Source organism: Pimephales promelas, chromosome 24 (genome assembly GCF_988280905.1).
Source record: "Pimephales promelas chromosome 24, fPimPro1.hap1.1, whole genome shotgun sequence".
NCBI classification, from domain to species: Eukaryota; Metazoa; Chordata; class Actinopteri; order Cypriniformes; family Leuciscidae; genus Pimephales; species Pimephales promelas.
In genome coordinates, this window is record NC_142792.1 from 7,401,193 (window position 1) to 7,427,103 (window position 25,911).

At 39.2% G+C, this 25,911-nt stretch overlaps 1 protein-coding gene across 2 annotated transcripts in view; it reads left to right on the forward strand.

Annotated features, from left to right (window-relative positions):
- Positions 1 to 25,002, forward strand: part of sema3aa (sema domain, immunoglobulin domain (Ig), short basic domain, secreted, (semaphorin) 3Aa) — a 98,121-nt gene extending 73,119 nt beyond the window's left edge. For both annotated transcript variants that reach the window (XM_089126612.1, XM_039668010.2), the window contains 16 exons: positions 2,175 to 2,335; positions 4,154 to 4,216; positions 8,194 to 8,313; positions 8,902 to 8,995; positions 9,088 to 9,207; positions 14,093 to 14,235; positions 14,361 to 14,475; positions 14,644 to 14,713; positions 17,308 to 17,452; positions 17,796 to 18,015; positions 18,238 to 18,329; positions 18,517 to 18,558; positions 18,646 to 18,803; positions 20,549 to 20,616; positions 21,030 to 21,175; positions 22,612 to 25,002. In XM_089126612.1, the coding sequence (XP_088982738.1) occupies positions 2,177 to 2,335; positions 4,154 to 4,216; positions 8,194 to 8,313; positions 8,902 to 8,995; positions 9,088 to 9,207; positions 14,093 to 14,235; positions 14,361 to 14,475; positions 14,644 to 14,713; positions 17,308 to 17,452; positions 17,796 to 18,015; positions 18,238 to 18,329; positions 18,517 to 18,558; positions 18,646 to 18,803; positions 20,549 to 20,616; positions 21,030 to 21,175; positions 22,612 to 23,343 (2,487 nt within the window). In that variant the 5' untranslated portion in view covers positions 2,175 to 2,176 and the 3' untranslated portion in view covers positions 23,344 to 25,002. The remainder of the gene's footprint in view (positions 1 to 2,174; positions 2,336 to 4,153; positions 4,217 to 8,193; positions 8,314 to 8,901; positions 8,996 to 9,087; positions 9,208 to 14,092; positions 14,236 to 14,360; positions 14,476 to 14,643; positions 14,714 to 17,307; positions 17,453 to 17,795; positions 18,016 to 18,237; positions 18,330 to 18,516; positions 18,559 to 18,645; positions 18,804 to 20,548; positions 20,617 to 21,029; positions 21,176 to 22,611) is intronic.
- The last annotated feature ends 909 nt before the right edge of the window (positions 25,003 to 25,911 follow it).

Genomic DNA, 25,911 nt, shown 5'->3' on the forward strand with positions numbered 1-25,911 from the left:
TGTCTTGTATCACTCCCCTCTGTCTTCATCTCCATTTATGTATTTATTTATTTTGAAAGTACAGAAATTTGGGGTTGTTAAATGTATGTTTATCAAGGATGCATTTATTTGATAAAAAATATAGACAAAATTTGAATTTTAATAGTGATTGAAAATTGAAATAGTGATAGATGTTTTCAGGATTCTTGAAATAGGCATTATTTAAAACAGTAAAAAAAATGTGTCACTTTTGATCAGTTTAATACATACTTGTTCAATAAATGTATTAATATCTTTCAACAACAAAACATTACTGATCCCAAACTTTTGAATGGTTTTATATATGTTAAACAAATAACATATGTAATGAATTATACAGAAATGTGTCTGTATAAAAGCAATAATCCATGTTGATATAGAGTACAGCAGCTTGTGTGATATTACTGAAAGGAATATAAAGTTCCCCCAAAAATGAAAATTTGTCAACATTTACTCACCCTCAAGCTGTTCCAGACCTGTATGAGTTTCTTTCTTCTGTTGAACACAATATTTTAAAGATTGTTGGTAATCAAGCAATTGACGAGCAACTGTGTAGATACAGACATTCTTCAACATATCTTCTGTTGTGTTCAATTGAAGAAAGAAACTCATACATGTTTGGAAAAACATGAGGGTGTGTAAATGATGACAGAAATTTCTTTTTTGTGTGATCCATCACTTTAAAACCCTCCAGGGTGAAATAAAACCCCTCTCCCTGTTTATCCTTACATGAAAGAGAACATACTCAATATTCTGTCTCAGCCGGAGTTTGTCAGACAGGCATGGCATCTCTACATATATCTGGATATTACTTGTGATTGGTTAACGAAACGCTCGTATTAGAAGCAGAGGCTGAATTCAGCAGGAACGGACGGACTGAACTGTGCCCGTTCTGCATTCGGTCCTGTGGGAATGCTGTTCTACATTTGATATGCAGTGTTATTGACACAGGCAAAGGATGGATGGTCTGTTTCTCCTTAACGCTTTTCCTTGCTCGCTCTCTTCCTCTCCCACAACCACACAGATGTCCAGAATCCTAGCGGGGAGAAACGCAGATGGCTACTATAGGAGCGGATTGATCTGGGCTCTGGAGAGGGGCTGCAGTCTTTGCATGTCACTGTTGATTATGATTCGTGTGCTTGTTGCAGAAACGTTGCAGAGATGTTGACCTCACCCTCTCCCATGAGCAGATGTTCTGGCCAGTGGCTCCTGCAAGCTCTTTTCCAAACTCATTTCTCTCTTTCACCTCTTCCTTATCATTCTCACTTCATCTCCTCTTCACTTGGATTTCCCTCCCCTTACTTTTATCCAACCTTGTTTCATTGCTCACTGGGAGAGTGACAAATTTGGCAGATTTGGCGTCTTGGGTCATTATATTTTCACAGTGTCTGGTCTAGTGCTGTTTCTTTGGCTGTGTCTATCAACAGAACAGCCAAAACAAAAGCAGTTTTACTTGATTAGTTATACCTCTGACCCGACTTATTAAGATTCCAAATAAAGCGGTACTAATTTGCTCGCTCAATCTAACAAACTGTGTGTGGTCGTTTGTGAGTGTATTGTGGATTTACTCCGAATAATTGTGCAAATAAGTCAGACACACCTGTATTTAAAGGAGACTTTTAGTGCTGGTGCTGAAAGACGTAGTTCTTGGCAAACTACTGTACGTCAGTCGATCGGATTCTTGTACTGTGATGTTGCACAGTTTTTATACACACAAATGTAAGCAGGCCCTCTGTCTTAATATAGACTACAGATGTAGATTAAGTGCCAAATGCTAGAACTGTCCTGTTACCACCTTAAACCCAGTGCACACACATAAAGTGTTGGTTATCCAGCCATGTATGATTACGTGGTTCAGATTAGATCCTTGTGATTGCGTTTTCTTCAGCAATTTTCATGCTATGGTTGAAAAGATACAGATGTGCTCCACTAACCATTGAGGTGATTTTAAAGAAAGTGTAACTAAACACATGACTAGTGTTGTTTCTCAATGATGCTGCAAATGATTTTTAATGCAGGTGTACATTTTGTGACCTACTTGTTGAACTTTCGACTAAAATGTCACATGCGATTTACTGAACTGAAGGAAATATGAATGTAACCTGTTTTTCTTTTTAGACTTAAGTTTGCCTTCTTTTTCTTGTTCTCTCTTTCAGAAATGCTGGAATCCAGTAATCTAGTGACTTTCACCGGATTGGCAAACAGTTCAGGTTACGACACGTTCTTGATGGATGAGGAAAGAGGGAGATTACTGGTCGGAGCGGAGGATCATGTCTTCTCTTTTGACCTGGTCAACATCAACAGAGATATCAAACAGGTGACACACAACTCTCGAGCCTCTTTCACACAGAGATTCCGGAAAATACACGGATAATGTGACCCTGGATTTTTCCCGGGATTGTTTGATTTCGGTTCATTCACACTGCCAGTGATTTGCCGGGATCTGTGAGTGCGTTCACACACAACCCGGAAAGATCCCGGAAAGACACATGACGTCAGGATGAGACGTGTAACGTACGCGTCGAAAACATGCACACGTTTGTTCCACAAAGCTGGTGAACAATCTCAGCTTCAGCGCGGAAAGTGACGATCTCCAATTCGTTCCAGTTTGCAGACATTTGTTTGTCCTTTCTTTGTTGATGACGAACACAAACTTTCTTGTAAGAGCAACAGAGTCGCGCGATGGCACATGCGTCATCACTATGACACACCCCTTACGGTATTGGTCCTGGCTTTTGTTCACACAGCGCGCGTTCCGAGACTGATCCCGGCAATGTTACTTGGTCCCCAACCTTGCATCGATGCCGGTATCAATCCCAGGTCGTTCACACAGAAGGCATTCTGCCAATTTCCCGCCAATTTCCCGGGATCAACGCACTTTGTGAAAGGGGCTTATGTCACCTTAAAGTCCATATGAATGAATGTTATGTTCCTGGATTTATTGTGAATGGTTCATCTGGGCATGTTATTTCAACCAACACAGTTTGTCTTCATAATCAAATGAGTCAATCAAAATCTGCATCAAAACAATTTCCTTTCCCTTTTTTAGAATAATGTTAAACAGTATTAATCGTCTAAATTTCAGCTGTCTTTTAAATTCAGCCAGTTTTTTAAAGCAAACGTATATTCAGCTTAATATGGAAATGCCTGTTCACGAAAACTCAGTCAGTTTTATTTTAAGTGAACATAAACATTTGAGAAAGAAAGCGCATGTGTCTGAAAGTTCTGCCAAATTATGAGAAAATATTAAAAATATCTATATGGCAGTTTTCTTTATGGTATCGATGTCAAAATTGTGGATAGTGAGAATGCTGAGGGGCTTGGAACTTTGGAAAACCACTAGTGAGCAAAAAAGTTAATTGGGAAATTAAGTTAAAGCTCAGGTTGGGAATCATAATTCATGCTGTTTCCTCCTGTCTACATTTAGAAAGAAAGATCAGTGAGAGATTTTATGGAGTGTGTCATTGAAACCCAGGGTCATCAGAGACGTCCATCTCGCTCCTAATAACTGCACAGCCCAGATCTGAGTCGACTTTCCCCTTCTTTCCATCTGCCCATTTGATCTCAGCCTGCCTCTCTCTGTTTTTCATTCCCAGATCATATCTGCAGCGTAATGCTTCTCTTTCTCTCTCTCTCTTCTCAATCGCTCTTTGTTCCTCTCTCTGGATTCCATTACTTTGATTTCCTCTTTCTTTCTCACGATTTTATTCTTTCTTTGTCCTGGAGGCTGCAGACCATTTGCTTTATATTCAGTCCTAGTAAGGGTTAAAGCTGGCTTTTATTGAACACTCACACAAACATGCATACTTCAGCAGTGCCATCGTTTAAAGATAAGAACTTGGCAAATTATCTTAATTTATCAAATTACTTTCGCATACTGAATACCTTAGCAGATCTCAGAGGAAGATAAGGCAGGATGAAAAACTTTCTATGTGCTCGCAGGATAAGGGGAATGGTAGTTTTTATCCTCTGTCTTCGTCGTCGTCACAGATGGAGGTGGCAGAAGGAAGGCAGGCAGCAGTCGTTGATTATTTTACAGCCAGGTTTCATGCCGAGCGCCTTAGTCAGTCATTTGCAGTTCATTGTGTTCGCTCCGCACACATTCTCACACCTTCTCTCTTTCACTGTTTTATAGATCGCCTGGCCTGCCACACCTTCCAAACGTGATGAATGCAAGTGGGCTGGAAAAGACCTTGTGGTAAGTGTGGGACGACAACTTCCTTTTACCTCAAAACTACATCGAACCCCAGTGAATGTGTGGGTATATTTGGGATGTCACTCACTTTTAAAAAATATTTTAAAATACACTACCATTTAAAAGTTTGGGGTTAGGGAGATGATTTATGTTACAAAAATATGTTATTTCAAATAAATTCGGTTCTTTTGAACTTTCGATTTATGAAAGAATCCTAAATTATAGTAAATTTCCAAGAAAATATTAAGCAGCACAAATGTTTTCAACATTGATAATAATTAGAAATGTTTTTTGAGTGTCAATGAAATCAGCATATTATAAGGATCATGTGACATATATATATATATATATATATATATATATATATATATATATATATATATATATATATATATATATTATACTTATAAATATATTAACTTTCATGGCCACCAGTATATTTTGTTGTATGAATATCTGAACATGCAATATACTGTATAAAAAGAACAGAGCTTCTTCTTTAAAAACAAAAAAACAACTTTTATTCTAGCTTCATGCTTTCCTTTTTTAAGTTTCATAGAAAAAGCAAAATTTAGAGAAAAAAAAGATAAGAAAATCAGGTGTATTCCCCCAAAGAATACAACATGCATATAGCAATACTTTTATTGCTTGTTTCTGCTCCTTTTTTGCCAGTGTTTTAATCTACTCTTTTAGGAGTTGTGTAATTCCGCCACCTAATGAAAACACGGAAAGCCGGATAATTCTGTCAATGGCAGGGAAAGAGTTAAAAAAATATATTTTAAATTGTAATAATATTTTGTAATGTTACTATTTTTTATTATTCTTTATAACTGTGATAGTAACCTTTTAAAAAAAAAAACTTTAGTATGGTAGTGTATAAATAAATGTTGGAAAAATACTCTGAATTCTACATTTTATTTTTTACCAAAATCTGCAGACAAAATGGGTTTAGATTTTGTTGATTTTAACTAAGCCCATAGCTCGAATACACTGATTTGGACACCCAATGTCAAGAACCTTTTATTAATCTCCAAAGCAACATGAACTTGACGAATGGTTCATGATAAGAAACTGTTCACTGAAGAACCTTCAGTGTATTTGCGTCTCATGACCTGCATTACTCAGGCCGGGTGTTGCATGTGCGCTTTGGCTTGATTGATCACGGTTGCTGTTAGCAATGGAGTTTTGCTTGTGCGCACGTTCTTTTGTTCCTCTTGAGAGTTGTATATTCTGTGTTTGGCTCCAGTAACCCTTGGCCTTTCTATACAACAGAAATGGTTTATTTATCAACCCGGCTCTCTCTCCCTCTGTATGTGTGTGTTGTATCTGATGGTAATTTCACGGCTGGGTTCCCTCTGAGATGGGGGGCAGAAGGGGAGCGGGATTATTACAGATAACTCACAAGACCTACTTCTGAGACGTACAGCCTTAAATAAAGTCACCTGATATTGCAATGAGGTGCAGGAATCACATGTCTACCACATGCATTCTGAATGTATCTCAGCTTTTGGCACTGGCTGTGAGGGGTTTATTTGGCGTTACCCACACACACTAATTCACCGGTTCAGAATAATGGCATTTGCGTGCTGTGAAAATGTTTATTCTGGATACAGAGTTGTTGAAAGCTTGATTAGGGTATTACCAGTGCATTTCCCTCTCGGCAAACATAAAGCTCTTCATTCTCACATTTGGCTTGGCAAGACGAGGCAAAAACAAGCCCAGAACGGCAGCTGGTACAACTTCCTCGCTGCTCGGTCTAAACTCTTGCTGTGTTTCATGTGAGATGAGGGTTAAACATCTCGGCAGCTCATTTCATTACTGTTCATTCAAGTCTCAATATTATACATTTAAATACATGATTTGCAAACAATTGGTGAGGTTGTGATCAGATGACAAAGATACTGTACACAATTTTTTTTACTGTGAATTTACGGTATATTCCTGGCTACTAGTTGCTGGATTTTCATAGTAATTTCCCAGTAGTTGCTCTACTAATTATTATAATTAAATGCCGACTGTATATGTCTTCAGAGCAAATATGACTAGAATACAGTATGAACATTGTGCCGTAGAATCACAATGATTAGATACAGTAAGTAAGTCAGTCTCTTTTGTATATTAATTGTCTACATTATGTAATTATATCTTGATATCTTGAAATTTGCTTTGCCATTTACCAAACTGTATTGTTTGGAACTTATGCATTTTATAGTCTAAATTCTTACAATAAATTATTCTGAATTCGTTAGAAAAGGAAATATTTCATTATGTTTGCCAGGGTGAATCAGTCTGTACTTTTTAAAAACTGTGCATTAGTTTTGACATTGACAAGCACTTTACTGTTATTATCTTTTCATGACTTCACTCATGTGTGAATGAAATTAGTCACTACTGTGTTGTTAGTATTGCATATAATTGCAGATGTGTCTAAAGCATAATCTCCAACACTCTTCTCTTATCTGAAAGGGTATCATATATCTCTCACTCTTATAAAGGAACGCTCACTTCTCTGCGTCACAGCTTTGGCCGCTTCTTTATGGACCTTGAAGATAAAACAGCAGGGTTATATGTGTCTAATTACACAGTAGTTACACTGTAATTTCAGTACACCACCCAGTTATTACAACTTGAGGTTTGTATACATAGTAAACTGCAAAGAGTGCCAGATCAGCCACCTCTATCTCACGTTAATGCTGTACTTGGCTCTATCGGAGCAGGCGAGGGCCTTAAAAACAATAATGGCCATGGGAAACATTCCGCCCGGTGCAGGAAGAGATTCGTTTTATTGCACACATGGAATGATTATGTTAGGAATATACACATTTCCTTTAGCTTAGAAAAGCCATTACAGTGAAACACTAAAGTTCCTTTGTGTGGGTTGACAGAGATGGGTCACACATATGTGCGAGGGAGTGATCTGATTGGCTGCCGTGTGGAAGTTGCAGGTGAGGTAGGTCTTTGGTTTTATAAGAGAACCGAATGTGTTGCCACAAAATCTGCTGATGCGGACTGCTATACAAGCATTTATTATGTGCTTTGAAAAGCCTGTACAAACTGAACTGGAAACAGGCCTGCATTTATCTATTCTTCTGTTTTGCTTTCATCACACACACACACACATGCGTACAGTGAATAAAATTGTCTTTTTGTGGTGAGATGGCAACACCCTTTTCTGTGCTCTTTAATGACAACTCACGTTCAGACAGCACACATCGGCCCGAGACCATCAGTGTTTACACAGATGGACCTGCTTTATTTTCTCAATAGCTGTGGAAAGGTGTGTGCGCGTGCATAGGTGTGTGTTTGTGCCTGCACTATGTTTATAACGTTTGGGTTTATTATTGTTGAACCTAGCCCTCGCATATTTTGCAATTGAAAGGGAATTAAAGAGCATTCATTCACATGAAACAATTCACTCATCGGCTTGCGCCAACTCACTAAGATGGGCCAAAGACATGTGCTATACATTTCCCTTTCATCAAAACCAGACACACACTAACACTTTTAGCACTAATGAGAGTTGGCTGACAGGATATTGAGATGGATATAACAGGTGGGATCGCCATCAGTCAACCAGCAGGAACTCAAAGGCATTTTAATGACATGAAAAGCTTAAATATTAGGCTTACATAGAATTTAAATCTCTTGTTAGCCTATTTGTTACAGATCTCATGTCAATTTAGAAGCATTCTCAAAATGTACTTGCAGTATAATCTTTCATCATAAGTTATCAATGTAACATAACTGCATTAGAGGAGTTATAAAGAGCCAGTGAGTCTGAAAGTGAGATATTATTGTATTTGCAAAGTGTTTTACAAGAAAACTTGTAACGTGGTATATTTTGTTGTGTGTATATACACAGAGTGTATATATGTATATATACTCAAATGTATATTTAGCAAAACAAATGTTTGTTTGGTGAATTTTTTTTTTAATATCTGGTTGGTTAACACATATTTTTTTTGTTATGCCTTTTTCAGAAAGAATGCACAAACTTTGTGCGTGTGCTGCAGTCGTATAACCAGACGCATATTTACATATGTGGGACTGGAGCCTTCCATCCTATCTGTTCTTACCTGGAGATGGGGAAAAGAGCAGAGGTACACAGCACACACACACACACACTCTACATCAATAACTTTCTTTTATTGAATCTCAGCATTAAAACATGCTCATGTACTCATGTGCATACGGTACATCTCTCAAAGGCACATTCACCAAACTGTTTAAAGGAATGAAAAGGAAATTGATGATTTAACCTGTTAACAATTTCAGCCCAGTGAAGTAGAAAATGAGAGTGTCACAAAGCAGCGAGTGTGTTATTTAGAAGTGCCTCAACTGTGGGAAATGAGATGGCCTTTACATGGTGGAAAAATGTCATTGAATTTCACCATTTGATCCACACAAATTAATCATGGCCTAAGTGCACTGAACGCCTCGACGTAACACAAGAAAAGCTGAGTGCTGTTCTTTTTTGCATGAGTTTAGAGAGATCCAAATCTAAAGTAGGAGTTGAAGGATTTTGTGTTTTTTCTTCCAAAACTGTAATTTTTCTTTTTAATATTGAGAGACTTGTGTCTCCTGAACAAGATCCTAATGGCACTTTTTGACTTTCACCTCTCCATTACCTCACACAATTACTATTCATGCCTTGCTTTGGTTGGTTAATTCATTATCCCTTTCCACAGGACAACATCTTTAGACTGGATGCCAGCTACTTAGATAATGGACGTGGGAAAAGTCCCTATGATCCAAAGATGCAGTCCTCATCCCTCCTGATCGGTGAGCCAATCAGAGATGTTGTTGTTTTGTTTTTAACATGTTAGATTCAGTTATCTGTGGTCTGATTGGAGATTTCATACTCTATTTGTCAGATGGAGAACTGTATTCTGGAACATCAGCAGACTTCATGGGGCGAGACTTTGCCATTTTCCGAACACTTGGGTCACATCATCCAATCAGAACTGAGCAGCATGATTCCAGATGGCTGAATGGTAAATATTCTGACTGGACAACATTTTTGTTAGTTTTGTGATGAATAACGTCACTGTCACTGAGTATTAACTTAATTACTAACTCGGGAAGTGACTATCTTTGAGTGAGTCACTGAGATATTCATTCAATTGATTTGTTCAAAAATGCTAATGAATCAAGTGATTGTCTTTATGAGTGTAAGTAAGTAAGTAAGTAAGTACATTTATTTGTCCTCGTGAGGAAATTTGTTTGCATAGCAATCAAGTAGGCATTTCAACATACATACGACATACATCATACACACACACAAAAATAAAATAAATAAAAGAAAAAATACAAAGACACATACTACTACACTTAGCCCATAATTCCACATACCCTACACTTATTAACTACCTATTTGATTTAAGCAATACCAGACCAGCTGAGTATCCTATACCTATGTAACTTAGCTATTTAGAAGCTTAATTGCTTGAGGCACAAATGAAGACTTTGATCTATTTTTAGTGAATAGAGGGAGGCAGTACCGTCGCCTAGAAGGCAGTAGTTCGAATGAAGAGGCAAGAGGGTGCCTCTTGTCTCCCACAATGGTTTTTGCCTTGTTCATTACTCTTTCCCTGTAAATGCATTCCACACTTGGTAACGTGATCCCTAATAGTTTACTGGCCAGTGTTACTGTTTTCCTTACAGACTTCTTCTGTGCCTCAGTAGCATTTCCAAACCAGCAGATGATGCAGAAGGCCAACACACTTTCAATAAAAGAAGAATAAAACATCTGAAGCATTTTGTTGTGAACATTAAAAGATGACAATTTCTTTAAAAAGTACATTCTTTGTTGAGTCTTAGTACTGATGAGGTCAGACCACAGATCCCATTTAAGCTTATGGTCAATCACTATGCCAAGATATTTATAATTTGTAACCGATTGTATAGCCTCCCCGTTAATAAAAGTTAAATTTGATGATTGTGTCATTCTAAAATCAATGGACATTTCTTTTGTTTTTGTGGTGTTTAGAAGGAGGCTTGACTTTTCACACCAATTTAAGAAATAGTCAAGAACTGGCCCATGATCCTCCTCATCATCATACAGTAGACTCAACAAAGCAGTATCGTCTGCATACTTAATAAGGTGCCTGTTTGGTAAAGTGCTGGTACAAGAATTCGTATATAAAATAAACAATAAAGGAGATAAAACACATCCCTGAGGAGAGCCTGTGCAAGTAGACATCTTGACCGAGAGAGAAGTTCCTGTCCTGACCTGCTGGATTCTACAACTAAGAAAATCAACAATCCAAAGAATCAAGCCAGGTTCAAGTGAAAATTCTGAGGCCAGTCTATCCGCCAAAATACTGGGCTGGATAGTATTAAAGGCCGAGGAAAAGTCCACAAATAAAATCTTAGCGTGGGTCTTTGGTTTCTCAAGGTGAGTGTGCAATAAGTGCAATAGTGTCCCAATGGCATCTTCAACTCCCCTGGAGGCCTGATAGGCGAATTGCAAGGGGTCCAAGAGATGCTGAGTTTCAGATACAATGTACCTCTTTACTAACTGCTCGAAGCACTTCATGACCAGCGACGTTAGTGCAATTGGTCGATAGTCATTTGGTCCAGTGGGTCGCTGAGTTTTTGGCACTGGTATAATTATGGATGTTTTCCATAGTGTTGGGACCTTGTGAAGGTTAAAAGAAGATCTAAAAAGGTCAGTGAACACTGGTGCTAGCTGTTCAGCACAATGTTTTATGACCCTTCCACATATGTTGTCTGGTCCTGAGCTTTTCCGAGAATTACATTTCCTAAAAAGCTGAAGGACTTCTGATTCCTTGATGGTGAAGTTAGATGAGAGAGGGAGACAAGGGAGTGGAAGGGGTAACCCAGTGGTTGCTTCCATACTATTTCCCCTCTCGAAACGACAAAAGAATGTATTTAGCTGGTTTGCCAGATCAGGTTCATCACTCTGCAAAACCAGTGGAGAATTTCCCCTGCCCTTGTGTGGAACATTGGTCATAATTTTAATTCCTTGCCATGCCTCTCTAGGATTACCAGATGCCAGAGTGGCCTCTATCTTTTGTTTATAGCTATACTTATCCAGCTGTATTTGTCGTTTAATCTGCCTCTGTGAGTCCCTTCTCGCTGTTTCATCCTGATTTCTAAAAGCTTTTTTCTTTTGAATTATAAGATTCTTTAGTTTGTTTGACACCCATGGCTTGTCATTAGGAAATACTTTAAAAGACTTAGTAGGTATCACAGAATCTACACAAAAGTTAATATAATCAGACACTGCTACAACATGATCATTAATATCAGGGCTCTTAAAGACATCCCATGCTGTACAGTCAAAACACCCCTGCAGAGCCATAATGCTGTCATTGTTCCACACTTTGACAGACCTTTTTTGAGGCTTCTCCCTCTCCAGTAGCCTCTTATAGACAGGCCGAAGATGAACCACAGTGTGATCAGACGCCCCTAGTGGTGGTAGCTGGGATGCTGTGTAAGCGTCTTTGACGGTTCCATAACACATGTCTAAAGACTTATTTTTCCTAGTAAAACACTTAACATACTGATAGTATGTGCGTAGATGTTTTTTAAGGGAACAGTTATTAAAATCTCCCAGGATGAACTTAGGAGCATCAGGTGAAAGTGACTCCAGATTCTGTGAGAGGTTAAAAAGAATCTCTGATGCTTTGTTGACATTTGCCTTTGGGTGTATATATACCACTGTAAGGAAAATTTGAGGAAACTCCCTTGGCAGATAGAAGGGTCGCAGAGAAACACACAGCAGCTCGATGTCAGGAGTACAAAGTTTCTCTCTCACCGTAACTGCCCGGCACCACTCGTCCCTGATGAGGAAACAGACTCCGCCTCCGCGAGCCTTCCCGGTGATGTTGGGGTCTCGGTCGGTCCTAAACGCCGAGAAACCTGAAGGTTCCACCTCACTGGACGCGATGTTACTATCCAGCCAAGTCTCAGTGATTGCCAAGACACACGCGCTCCTATACTCGTACAGGAAGCGGGTGTTAGCCGATAACTCCTCTGTCTTCGCTCTCAGTGATTGCGCGTTGATAAGCAGTGTAGTAGGTAAAGGGAGTTTGTTTTTCATCCTCTTCAGTCGAAGTCGAATACCACTCTTACGGCCACGTTTACGTTTCGACCGATTATTCCCTTCCTTAGGATTGGATTTGAGACAGTTCGGTATCAAGTCCACAGTAGTTAAATAGTCCGGGGGTGTGTGATTGCGGAGCAGCAATAGGAATTCTCTGCTGTATCGTATTTCACAGGGTTTGCCGCCGCCAGCAGCATTGTCGAAGTTGCTTCCTTGAGCAAAGTATGTGTTTAAAATCATAACAAGCAGTCCAATCACATACCATAAAACAAGATCCATGTTGTGGCAAACAGACAGACAAACAAAACAAATGCCTAACGTGAAAGCAGCGAGGCAGCCACAGAGCAGCGCCAAACCGGAAGTGATTTGTCAGTGTGTCACTGAATTCGTCACATAATCATTTTGTTCAACAACATTGATTCATTCAGGAGTGAAATAACATTGCTGTGTGCTGCTTGTAAATCCACAACAGATAATTCTGCTTTGAATTTATACCGTGATATGAAATACAGTATTAGACATGCCGTTCTCTTTCTAACTGAGATATTGTTCAAACTTAAGTCAGTTCGTATAGACACTGCATATACATGTTCTTGCATATATGTGTCTGTGCATTTTTATAGACTTTGATTTTTGTCCTAGTGCTCAATTTCAATCCATAACTTGCTGCTAAAGTCATCACACACAGTATATGTTACTTTGCTAAGCATGTGTCTGCCAAGGGCAAATGTGTGAAATAAATGTAAATTTATGGGTTTTTCTTTTGTGTGCTTGAGTTTATGTCCCTGCACGTGAGTGTGTATGTGTGAGAGAAAGAAAGAAACTCTTTGTGAACGTCTGCAGGAGAGATTAGCTCGGCCGGGGTGTTGAGTGTTTCCTCTAACATCCCGCCTGCATTTTTGCAGACTTATGGACACAAAAGGTCAATATCAAGATAGGAGAGCCAGTCAGGGTTTTCCCATGAAGTTAATCCTGTCTCAGCTGTTCCTGCGAGTGGCTCTCGTTTCACCCCTCGTACAGGGTCAACGTCCACGCCATCAATACCCCCCTATATTCTCTAGGAAAGGTGCTTTGGAAAACGCTCATCTCACCTTAATCCTCGCTGTCTGTTACCACGGATACATTGGACGTTACTTCCATTTCGCCTGCACTGAAAGCTCTCTCTCTCGTACAAAAGAGCCTGTGTCGTTTAGAGGATTAGTCACATGGATATTCTATCAAGCCCTTATCAATAGAGACACGGGCCTCTCAGACAATGTGGCCAATGGCTGTTGATGGTTATTCTTCCTGAACTTTAAAGAGGATCAGTCTTTATAGAGCAAACATTCGGTTAGAGAAAGTTTGGAAGGCTGGAACAAGTTGAATATCTTTGGGAAGCAGTCAGTGTATCGAATGACGGGGTGTAACTGTTTCATTGGCGTCTCTACGGGCACATACACACTTACTGTGCATGAATGCAGTCGGTCTTCTGTAAATGTTTGTTCCGCTGTTTAAACTTCACATTCTGATGGGTCTGTTGCAATGTAATGCAGCACTGCATGTCGCCGTGTGCGTGTGCCGCCCGCGTGGGTGGGGGACGTGTTACGTTTCATTTCTGAGAGCGAGTGAGTGGTCACAGCTGGGTAAGAGTGATCCCCCTGTAACTGGCGGTACTGAGGTCTTGGCTCATTTTGGAAAAGCTAATGAAGTATGCAATCATTTCTGTGTGTTTGAACTTCCCTGAGTTAAACAGCTCAACTCCTTCTGGATCTTCTTTCAGTACTATGAAACTGAAGTTCTGATGCATTGTGTGTGTGTGTGTATTCCAGACCCCAGGTTTCTAGGAATCCACCTGATCCCAGAGAGCGATAATCCTGAAGATGACAAGATCTTCCTGTTCTTCAAAGAGAATGCCATGGATGGTGAACATACAGGCAAAGCTACTATCTCCAGGATAGGACAACTGTGTAAGGTATCATCACCTACAGAATGGATGAGAAAACTTTTCCTGTGCCTTAGTACACACAGTGTTATCATATGCTAATGTTTAAAACTTTATTTAAGAACATGTGGCTCATCTGCTTGCATGTTTTCTAGAATGACATGGGCGGACACAGGAGTCTCGTGAACAAATGGACGACCTTCTTGAAAGCCAAGCTGACCTGCTCAGTGCCCGGTCTCAATGGCATAGACACACATTTTGATGAGCTGCGTAAGTATGTCTATGAATGTTGTGGGTAAATTACCTTTAAAACACTTGAAGGGAAGTGCGGCAAACTTACAGCAATTGGCACATACATTTCCATTGCTACATTCCAGATGCTGTCAGTAAAGTTTAATGTACATTTTAATAACTCAAATGTTTTTATTTAACTTCCAGAGGATGTGTTTCTGATGAGTGCTAAAGACCCAAAGAATCCAGTGATCTACGCTGTCTTTACTACATCCAGGTAATGCAGACATACATTTAATTAACCTAAACAGATATTTCTTAGGAAGTTACAAAGGATTTTCTTTCCTTTCCTACTTATTTCCTTTTCTACTTATTCCTTTATTTTATTAGCTTTTTTCTTTCTCTTATTTAATTCCATTGTTTTTTTCCTTCCTTCCTCCCTTCCATCCCTTTCTTCCTTCCTGCCTTCCTTCCTTCTTTCTTTCTTTCTTTCCTTCCTTCCTTCCCTTCCTTCTTTCCTTCCTTCCTCCCCTCCCTCCCTTCATTCCTTCCTCCCTCCCTCCCTTCCTTCTTTCCTTCTTTCCTTCCGTCCTTCCTTCCCTCCCTCCCTTCCTTCTTTCCTTCTTTCCTTCCTTCCTTCCTTCCTTCCTTCCTTCCCTCCCTCCCTCCCTCCCTCCCTTCCTACCTTCCTTCTTTCCTTCCTTCCTTCCTTCCTTCCTTCCTTCTTTCCTTCCTTCCTTCCTTCCTTCCTTCCTTCCTTCCTTCCCTTCCTACCTTCCTTCTTTCTTTCCCTTCCCTTCCCTCTTTTCTTTCCTTCCTTCTTTCCTTCCTTCCCTCCCTTCCTTCCTTCCTTCCTTCCTTCCTTCCTTCCTTCCTTCCTTCCTTCCTTCCTTCCTGCCTTCCCTCCCTCCCTTCTTTTCCTTCCTTTCTCTTCATTTTATTTATTTCCTTCCTTCTTTCCTTCACACTTTTTCTTTCTCCCTTTTTCCTTCTTATTTTCTCTTCTCTTTTATGAGATGGCTGTGATTTTGTGATGCATGATTTGTTTGGCGCTTTAGAAGCTTTGCAGTTCGGTAATCTGGTTAAACTCAGACAAACGCTTCACATCGCTGCACTCTGGATGGGAATTTCTTTCTTATCCTGGTCTTTGCCCCCTCTTACCTGTTTCCCCATTCAGCTTAAGCTCAGTGGAAATATGATTAAGGTGGTAACCTGAATCCCTCTCCCCAGCCAGCCACACTCTTCTCTGGGCCTGCTGGCAGTGAGCGGAGGGCTGGGGAGGGGTGAGGGCAGTAACAGAGCAGATAAACGATTTTCAAAAAAGGGGAAGACTTTTAAGATGATGGATGAGCACGCTGTGTGTGTGTGTGTACGGAGGTGTGCGTGCATGTAAACATGAGATGAGGAAGAAGACAAACATATCACAATTAATCACTGTCAAAAAGCGAGAGAGGCAAAAGCGACCGTCCATGCACATCCTGCTCATGTGTTCCCAACTCGCTGATTTCCTAATGTATGCAGGGAACACAACACTCAAAAATTCAATTACGGGCTTTAAAGAATTAGACTGCTTTAATTGGTTTTCTAAGTGCCCTGTTTCTGAGATGAATAGAAGTGCATTCTAGGAACTTGCTTTTAATATTGCCACTTAATGAGGCCTGAACTCTGCGCTGATGGATCAGTATTTTATCTCTCGCTCTATCTGGGTGTGTATGTGTGTTAAGAGTGTGAAAGAACATCTATATGTGTGTGTGTGTGTGTTTTTATGTCTGGGACCCTGACTGAGTGATAGGGAATTAGTTTATTCATGTGCCCTGTGGTTAATTGATTTTCTCACTAATTAACATTTTACAAATGCTAAAGGCTGATCCACCACAGTGTGTTTGGTTTCATGGCTGTATAGGAGGAATAACAGCTTGGATACACACATATACACTGCAATACAAATGCTAATTTTGTACATCAGCAAATGCACATTAAAGTATGCATGACATCAGAATCAACCGTTTTTGGTCTTATTGTGCTCGACTTATTTTTGTTCATCGTTGCTGTCGGGCTGAAACCTTGAATGTCCAAAATTGCTACTTTTCATGAAATGGAGAAAACACTGTATTTTTTACATATTTAAACACTATGTTGTCAAAGGTGATATTGTGGCTTCATATATGGTCAAACACTTTCATGTGTCATTCATTATCATTAATGTTTTACCAAAATCAAGCTTAAATGGAGTTACAAGGTTTTTTTTCATGCATGTTTTGTCCGTCATTAGAACAGCCGCATCTGACGCTTTCATCAACTTACGGGTTATAGAGTTTATTATACTGTAGCTTTCTGGGTACTGGTGTTTTCTGTCATTCGGCCTAAATCTCATGTTATTAGTGCTACACATATTTAAGACCATATTTGCTATGACTTGTCTTTACATATATAGTGTTTTTTCTTGAGTAAAAAAAAAATAATAAATTTGTTAAATATTAGCAAAATCCTAGACATACATAAAGTGATTTATGAAAAAAGACAAAATATGGAGATACAGTACAAGGTTTCTGCCTGACATATTTTACATTTGTCTTTATGATCTTTCATCAAAATATAAAAAACTTGCTTTTTCTGATTGCCAAGCCCGCATATTTTTCTTCTCCTCTTGAACAACCACCTGTCAGATAGAGACCACCTGTCATAAAGCTCCCTTTTCAATGTTAATAAATTCCTGATCCATAAAATTCATGCAAACATTGGTCCTTCCCAACATTTTTCTTGTTGAATTAAAATGGATAAATCACTTCTCATATACACGCTTCTGGAAATGTTAGCTTTTGTGTTAAATATATGTTTTAACCTCCATTTTCTCCCCTCTTCTTTCCTCAGTAATATCTTCCGTGGATCAGCTATATGCATGTATAGTATGGCAGACATCCGAAGGGTATTTCTAGGTCCATATGCCCACAGGGACGGGCCAAACTACCAGTGGGTTCCCTTCCAGGGCAGAGTGCCATACCCCCGTCCTGGCACAGTGAGTACTGGCCAAAATATTTGGCATTGAATTTTTTTTTTTTATGTTTTCTGTCAAATTACAGCTTCATATCTGTGCATTTTTGTCAAATAATTATACAAAATAATCATAAATAAATGCCAAAATGTACTTTATTAGCCTATTTGGTAGCACATTTACCAGAATTTGTTTGATAATTAATTCTTGCAAAAATACTTTTCATACAATAAACACGATTTTAATAACACTTCAAAAATAAATAACTAAAACCACACTACATTATTCAGAATTCCATACTGAGACCTGAACCTCGGCATCAGTGAGAAAGTTTAACCCTTCATCTCCCCTCTCTTACCCACTGTAGTGTCCCAGCAAAACGTTCGGAGGTTTTGACTCCACCAAAGACCTTCCCGATGATGTAATAACATTTGCACGCCTGCACCCAGCCATGTATAACCCTGTGCAACCGATGGGTGGAAAGCCCATAGTTGTGCGCACGAACGTGGAGTACCAGTTCACTCAGCTGGTAGTGGACCGCGTGGAAGCTGAGGATGGCCAGTACGAAGTCATGTTCATCGGCACAGGCTAGTAGAACCAACCAACACGCCGTCAATACTGAAATATAACTTAAATTAAAGCCTTAATTCAACAAATCACTCTACTCTTGTGAGTCATTCACACAGAGCGTATAAAAAATATATTCACACTCATGTTGTTTCAGACCCATGTGAAATATTTACAAGTTACAACTACTAAGAGATATTGTATAAAACATGATAATATTCTATATTTTAATCCCCAATCAGATTTAGGAACTGTGTTGAAGGTGGTGACCATTCCCAGGGAAAGCTGGCATGATCTGGAAGAAGTGGTGCTGGAAGAGATGACAGTGTTTAGGGTATGAGCTCCAACTGTTCATTACCCAGAGAGCTGTGTGTTTCTGCTTGTTATTGGAATTGTAATCCTCCAACTATAATTTTCACCTCAGTACATTGAATTGCTCTCCCATAAATCTGTCTGCACAGCCACAGCGTGTCATCAAACAAATATTCTCGGATCTTAAAATGCTCTGTTTTCTCTTTTAGGAACCAACACCTATAACTGCCATGGAGCTCTCCACTAAACAAGTACGTCTGCTTGAAATTTACTCTTCACCAGCCATTAGCAGAGAGTAAACCGTGTCCTAATAGACTTATATGTTCATCTGTCAACAGCAACAGCTGTACCTCGGGTCAGATTTAGGGATTTCCCAGATGCCCCTGCACCGCTGTGAGGTCTACGGGAAGGCCTGTGCCGAGTGTTGCCTAGCAAGAGATCCGTATTGTGCCTGGGACGGGACCGAATGCTCTCGATATTTTCCCACTGCTAAGAGGTAAGCACATATTGATGAATTTCTTCAATATTTTAGTGCTTTTATTTTAGAATCTGGATCAAATTACATGTTCTTAAAGGGACAGTTCACCCTCATTATTTACTTACCCTTGTGTCATTCCAAATGAGACTCAAGAGATTTTGAATAACTGTTTTTGTCCATAGAATGAAAGTCAAAGGGGTCCAAAACAATCCCATTGGACTTTTTTGAGACATTTTTTATATATTTAGGCAAGTAAATGACAAAACATCTTTTTTCGGTGAACTTACTCTAAGTCAGTGACATTTTAGCACAAATTATGGCACCATATTCACTGTTCAGGTGTTAAGTGCACTGTAAATTCTGCATCACAACGCACATGCATAGACAAGCACAAACACCTGGATACAAGTATTCACGCTGCTTTTAAACACACTTTAAACACATACTCACAATACACCATGTACCTCTGTTAATATATTTATAGTAAAACACACACACTATCTGTGCCAGCTACACCTTCGCAGAGGAAGAAGAGGGCAATGGCTTTGGTCTCGACACACCCTTGTGGCACCAGGATGGTCCACGCCACTCCAAATATTTTCACTGTGCCTAAAATGCAAAACAGACGTCCTTACCGCACCTCCCGCACGTGCCGAGACAGCCAGAGTCAAGGAATGTGTGTGTGTGTGTGTGTGTGCACGCCTTAGCAAAATATGTTACAAAAACTAGGAGACATAGAGAGCTATACACTGAAATACAAAAACAGAACAGGAAAAGAAAACTGAGAAGAACATGGGAAAATGACAACAAGGCTGTTTCAAACACGTTTTGCACAGAATCTCAGCAGGTTTTCATATTTCACTTATCATTCTCCAAGATTCACTGCTGCTAAACCTCAGCCATAGGCATCCTTCACACCCGATTCTGAATGTCTTCAGGAAATCTTCTCAGCCTTTCAGTACAGTTGTGAATGGATATGAGTGAATGTTAGCATTTAAGAGGTGAAGCTTCTCTCTTAAAGTGGTTGTAAATGCTATAATGGAGAATGAAAGACTCTTTTAGATGAGAATGATGTGCAGAGATGTTGTTACAATATATTTGAAGAACATATATTTGATATATATACATATGCACTACTGTATATAACACATCAAGTGCATGTCTTTCCTTCATGCACCTAAATTTCTGTCATGGAAACACTTTCCCCATCTGTCTTTGTGATGACAAACCGATTGGATTGAATGAATCAGTGTTGCCATGTTGGCCAATGTTGGAGGAACATTGTTTTACACACAAATAGATCAATTATTGTCTCTGTGCATTAACCTGGAATAGTATAGAGTATTCTACCATCTAAAAAAAAAAAAAAAATCACACATCATGTTTAAGTCTAGAGGGCAATATGGTACGATGTCGGTGTTTGAAACAACAGTGCGCTCTAGTGGCCTGAGTGTAGTAGTGTTGCAAGTGATAAACACTTAATTTTTGTGTTTTAGAGCCAACAGGGAAAGTCCCTAATCTGTAATATTAACAAAATGTTCATTCAAAGTACAGCGAACATTCAAAAGTCACAATCCCATTATGTTTATAGAATGTTAAATGGAAAGTTTGACCAAGAAACATTTATGTGAACGTTCAAAGATAAAAGTTATGATTTTGAACTTAATGGGTATGTTAGCAAAACGATCTTAGAACATATTTTTGATGGCTGGGAAGATCTACATCACATCACACGTGTCTCATTCAATCATTTTATTTAACAGGAGAACAAGACGTCAGGACATCAGAAATGGGGATCCTCTTTCCCAGTGTTCTGATCTGCAACATAATGGTAAGAATAAACACAGTACATGTACTACATAGCAGTGGCATCTCTGGATATTTATTCCCGATCACGCATAATCAATAAATAATTTAAAATGTCACAAATTCAAGAAAAAAAAAAAACATAGACAATGCTTGGCCTAAGATACATTTAATCTTACACATCTTTTATAATCGAATGTACTGAATATTGTGACCTACTACAATTGTTCCTAATAATTCAATGAAATAAATTGTACCCTTTAATACAGGTGATCAACAACATGTTAGAATTAAATCTGAACAATGAAGGTCCTTTGAGAAGAATTTATGCTCTATAATCTTTCATTTGTGCAGATGCCACTGATACATTCTTCTATTTCAGTTCTCTGGGCATTACTGAACATTACCTCCTCATGTGTCTGGGTGTGTGTGTGTTAGATGATCTGGAAGGTTACAGCAGTGTGGAGGAGAGAAGTGTGTATGGTGTAGAGAACAGCAGTATGTTTCTGGAATGCAGCCCAAAGTCTCAGAGAGCTCTAATCTACTGGCAGCTACAGAGACCCAACGACGAGCGGAAACATGAGGTACATGCACTTAATAACAAGAACATAAGCCTTAACACTTAAATGATGTGTTATCATTGTAATCTAATATTGCATTTCGAATATATGTCACTGTCTAGTTTGTAAATGTATATTTGAACCGTTTTTTCAGTTTATCTGGCTGTGGTCAGTTTCCAGATTCCTCACATATTACATTACAAGCTCCCTGTTATTGGCAGTCTAACAGTTTTAACAGTATAACACTGCTTGTTGGATTACTTTAAAGGTTATTGCTATATTCTTTTTAGTCTATCTAATACAGCGGTCATTATTTATGAATACAGAAATATTATTTTTAATTTTCATTGTAAAAAATGCATTTTAAAGATAATTTCTGTGTCACAAGCTTTGGCAAATGGAATCACTTAGGTCTGCTATTGCTTGGCCAAATGGAAAGCTCCGCCCCCCAGCTCACGCCATTGGTTGAGTCATTGTTGTGTTATGATCTCACCAAGACTGCATTTATTTGATCAAAATAACTGTTTTCTATTTTAATACATTTTAAAATGTTGATGATTTGCTGCTCAGAAACCTTTTTTTTTTGTATTAACAATGTTGAAAACAGTAAGGGCTGCCTAATATTTTTGTGTAACCATAATTTATTTTTTCAGGATTCTTTGATGAATAGTACAGCATTTATTTCAAAATAAAAATATCAAGTCAAGTCACTTTTGATCAATTTAAAGTCCCTGCTGACTAAAATTATATATATATATATATATATATATACATATATATATATATATATATACATATATATAAATGTAATATATATATGAAGAGTTCAGATGCAAAAGCCTCTAAGTGCCATTTCAAATTTTCTTCTAAAATGATCGTTTTTATCAAGCTTGTATATTTAAGTTCAGTAATTTCACTTAAATGGCAATGAAGATTACCTATTAATTGTCATTTAAGTGAAATTACTGAACTTAAATATACAAGCTTGATAAAAATGGTCATTTTAGAAGAAAATTTCAAATGGCATTTAGAGGCTTTTGCATCTGAACTCTTCATATATTACTGACCACAACATTTTTAATTATCATTAAGTAAAATGTTGCTGTTTTACAAATGTGAAGGGGAATGTTGTGACTAGTAAAGTAAGGGATTTTAATGAACAGGATATGACATAATGACCCTCCTTTACCACCCAACACCACACACATACACCAGCTGTGTTTCTCTTTCAGATATGATCAGGCAAAAAATAGCGCTAAAGTAACACCTCACCCCAGACGGCCAACACGTTAATATAATAACGGTCAAATTTCAGCCTTCCTGCTGTGTAAGAAAATCCCCAAACTGTGCTGTAGTTTATCCACGCACCCCATATGTGACCCTTAGCATTTAAGTCCTGGTCTGGGACCATTTTTTACAAAAACAGCAGTCCTAACTCAATCTCTTTTTCTCCATGTCAGATTGTGATTGATGAAAGGGTGAGTCTGACGGTCCAAGGTTTACTGATCCGAAGTCTAACCCAATCCGATTCAGGAGTGTACCTCTGCCACGCCGTGGAGCACGGCTTCATCCAGCCCTTGAGGCGTATCAATCTCCAGGTCATCCCATCTCAGCGCGTGGGTGAGCTGCTTCTCCGGGCGGGAGCCAACGATAAGGATCCCTCTCCGAAACACAAACTCTGGTACCGGGATTTCATGAGCCTGCTGGAACACCCAGATCTCAACAGTGTGGACGAGTTCTGCGAGCGGGTTTGGAAGCGAGAGAAGAAGCCAAAGGGTAAAAAAGCCCCCAAAGTCAATACCGGAGCAAGTGTGGGTATAAAAACAGAGAAAACCTCTCAAACGATGGCTCAAAACTCACAAAACCCAACGCAGAGAGCCCAAAACACACCCAAAGTGCCGAACAACCCGAGTGTTCAGATTCTTCCCAAGTCCACCGGCTTGCAGAGAAGTCAAGTCCCGGGAAGTACTATGAGCACAGAGATCCAAAGCACCAAACCGGACACTCAGAGCGCGCAGAAGGTCCAGAGTGCTCCCGAGAGACAAAGAGCACAGCTGAACCAGGGCAAAAGAGGAACCCAGACCCCTCAGAGAGGACCTCCTAACACAGCCAAGTGGAAACAGCTCCAGGAGAACAAGAGGGGGCGCAACCGCAGGACCCACGAACAGCAGAGACCACCGCGCAGCGTGTGAGACGCACACTCAGTCGACGACATACACTTGTAAACATCTGCATCCGTCACTCATACAACAGACATGCGTGCAGTGCGGCCATAATCGATTGCACAAAACTCAAAAACGGTGAACTCAACTGGAATCCTGCTCATGTCACCATGTCCCGTTCACCAGGGAAAGCACATTCTCTTTGTTGTTGTGATGTGACAGCAAAGACCTCTTACACTGCTAGTGTTTCAGATCCGACGTCAGACACGTGATGGTTTTCATCGAAGCACGCATTTCTGAGACGGTCGTTTGCCAAAAAACCTTGATTAAAAGGGATAGTGCCAACGGGAAAAGAAGATGCATTTGGTGTCAAAGGAAACTCATTTGTCGAGGTGACAAAATGCGGTCTGTGATTGTGGAAAAGAATTTGGCACCTGGAAAACTGGAAGCCAGTTGCTCTGATTTGTAAAGACTGTAATATATGAGCAAGCATTGTACTGTACATAGAACAACACTAAGTAATTATGGACACAATTGGTCAAAGGTGAAAATAAGGCATGTCTTAGTAACAGCTTGTCTGACCTCTGATCCTCAGAAGCGTTTTTGATGTTCGTGTTGTTTCAGATAATCAAGTGGGCCTGACTGACTAAAAAAAAGGTCTAACTGTGGTGACCATTTCTCCCAAAATGTAGGTTTCAAAAACAACGTGCATGAGTTGAATGAATAAGCTCTTCCAAACCAGTTGCATTAGTCAAACTCTCTGCGGATTACAGCCGTGTAGTTGATCGTTCTAAGTGTCGGTTGCGTAAAAATGAAAGAACATCTTTTTCGATATTTCCATAATGTCTGTAGTGTATTTCTAAATTATTATTACTCATATTTCATACGTTTACGTCATTCATTCGCCAATTCGGTCTATGTTAGGCTGAATGCTGAGTGACCCTAGTATATGTACATATATACAGCGGAACACCACTTGATTATTTATTGCTGGTTATTGTTTATTGTTCAAAGGGTTGCGTTTATTTTTGATATTTTTTTCTATTCAGTTGTAAAAGTGGCTGACGGGCCGCAGTACCCATAGACGGACCAATTCTTTGTTTTTAGGCTAAGATTCTTGTTACGTGTTAGCAGATGGGGCTTTTTTTTCGGTCTCTTGAGGTTATCTTTAGGTTTTTCTTTTATTAACTTCATTCATTGTGCAAAACTAACAAGAAATGATAAATCACGTCCAATGATTAGCTGTGAATCTCCTTTAAAAAAATGTGTGGGTTCGGATGCCGTGGAGAACACACTGCATGTGAATTCTGCCTCTGTGCATCTTTATTTTTATTGTCGGTGTGTGTCGTGCGAGAGCTCATTTCTGTGCCATGCAAGATGGACGAGATGTGAATAATATTTTTGCCGTTCGCAAAGATTACTCCATCTACACGTACTCTGTCCCTTTTTATGTATTATAGGTCCATAGTCTTTTCACTCATACTGGTTTCCCCCAACTTTTCTGCAATTGTCGTTTCAATGCGATACAGAGGTATATCCACCAGATGGCTCTCCCGTCCACTCCCTGCCCCAGATGGAGTTGATTTGGAGCTGGCTGGTGAAGCAAGGGAGGAGAAGGGAGCTGTCAGTTATGTAAAATTGGTGTTTCTGGCATGCATTTGGTTGTCTAAATAAATATTTCCTCTATAATTTCAGGGTGGTCGTGGGTGGATTATTTGTTTATTTTCTGTGATGTGTTTTTGGCAGTATTTCGAGGACACTTGTAGCCTATCTGTGAATGTTGTTGACTCTCGTATTGTGTTTGATGAGAGGTTATCACATCATGTAGTTTACTTTACGGTCTCATTTTTTAAATAATCACAATAACTACTTGAGTAGCCAATTTTTATACATTGCAGTTGCTTTACATTTTTAGATCATTGGACTTAATTTGTTAGTTATTTAGTTAGATTTTTGCATACAAAAAAAAAAAAAACTATTGCCTGATGGAAGCTACAATAACATGGCTGTTTCGAAGATTAAGAAAACTTAGTTTATCTCATCCAAATAAGTTTTGCATCCGAAATAGCTCCCTATAGCAAACAGACGTTGGGCCTACCTGGGTAGTTTTCTGCCATTGTGTGTTGTCTGCATTCTGAGTGGAAAACATTCATTCTCTATAGACCATTTTGCAAGATGTAAACAATACTGGTCCAGAAACACTTCCTGTTTCAGTTTGTCACTTGTAGTTCTTTATTTCACATGTAAAGAAAACATCTTAAAGATGTTTATTTAACTTTTTGATTCAGTTTTATAATGTTCTGTTGGTTGTATTTTATCCCAGCTTTTATGTAGTGTTAAAAAAACTGAAACAGGAAGTGCTTCTGGACCAGTGTTGTTTACGTCTTGCAAAATGGTGTATACTGGAAATAACAAATGAGTGAAAGATTTATTTTGCTTCTTTTTGCAACAACAGTCTTGATGCCGTATTAGGAGAAGTAGGCGGGGCGAAAGAAAACATGCTCAAATTTAATTTGTTCTCGTGCAGCTCATGACGCGCCAGGTTTAAACATACGGAAGCTGGACGAGAAAAGCTGATGTTTTTTGCAAATAAAGACT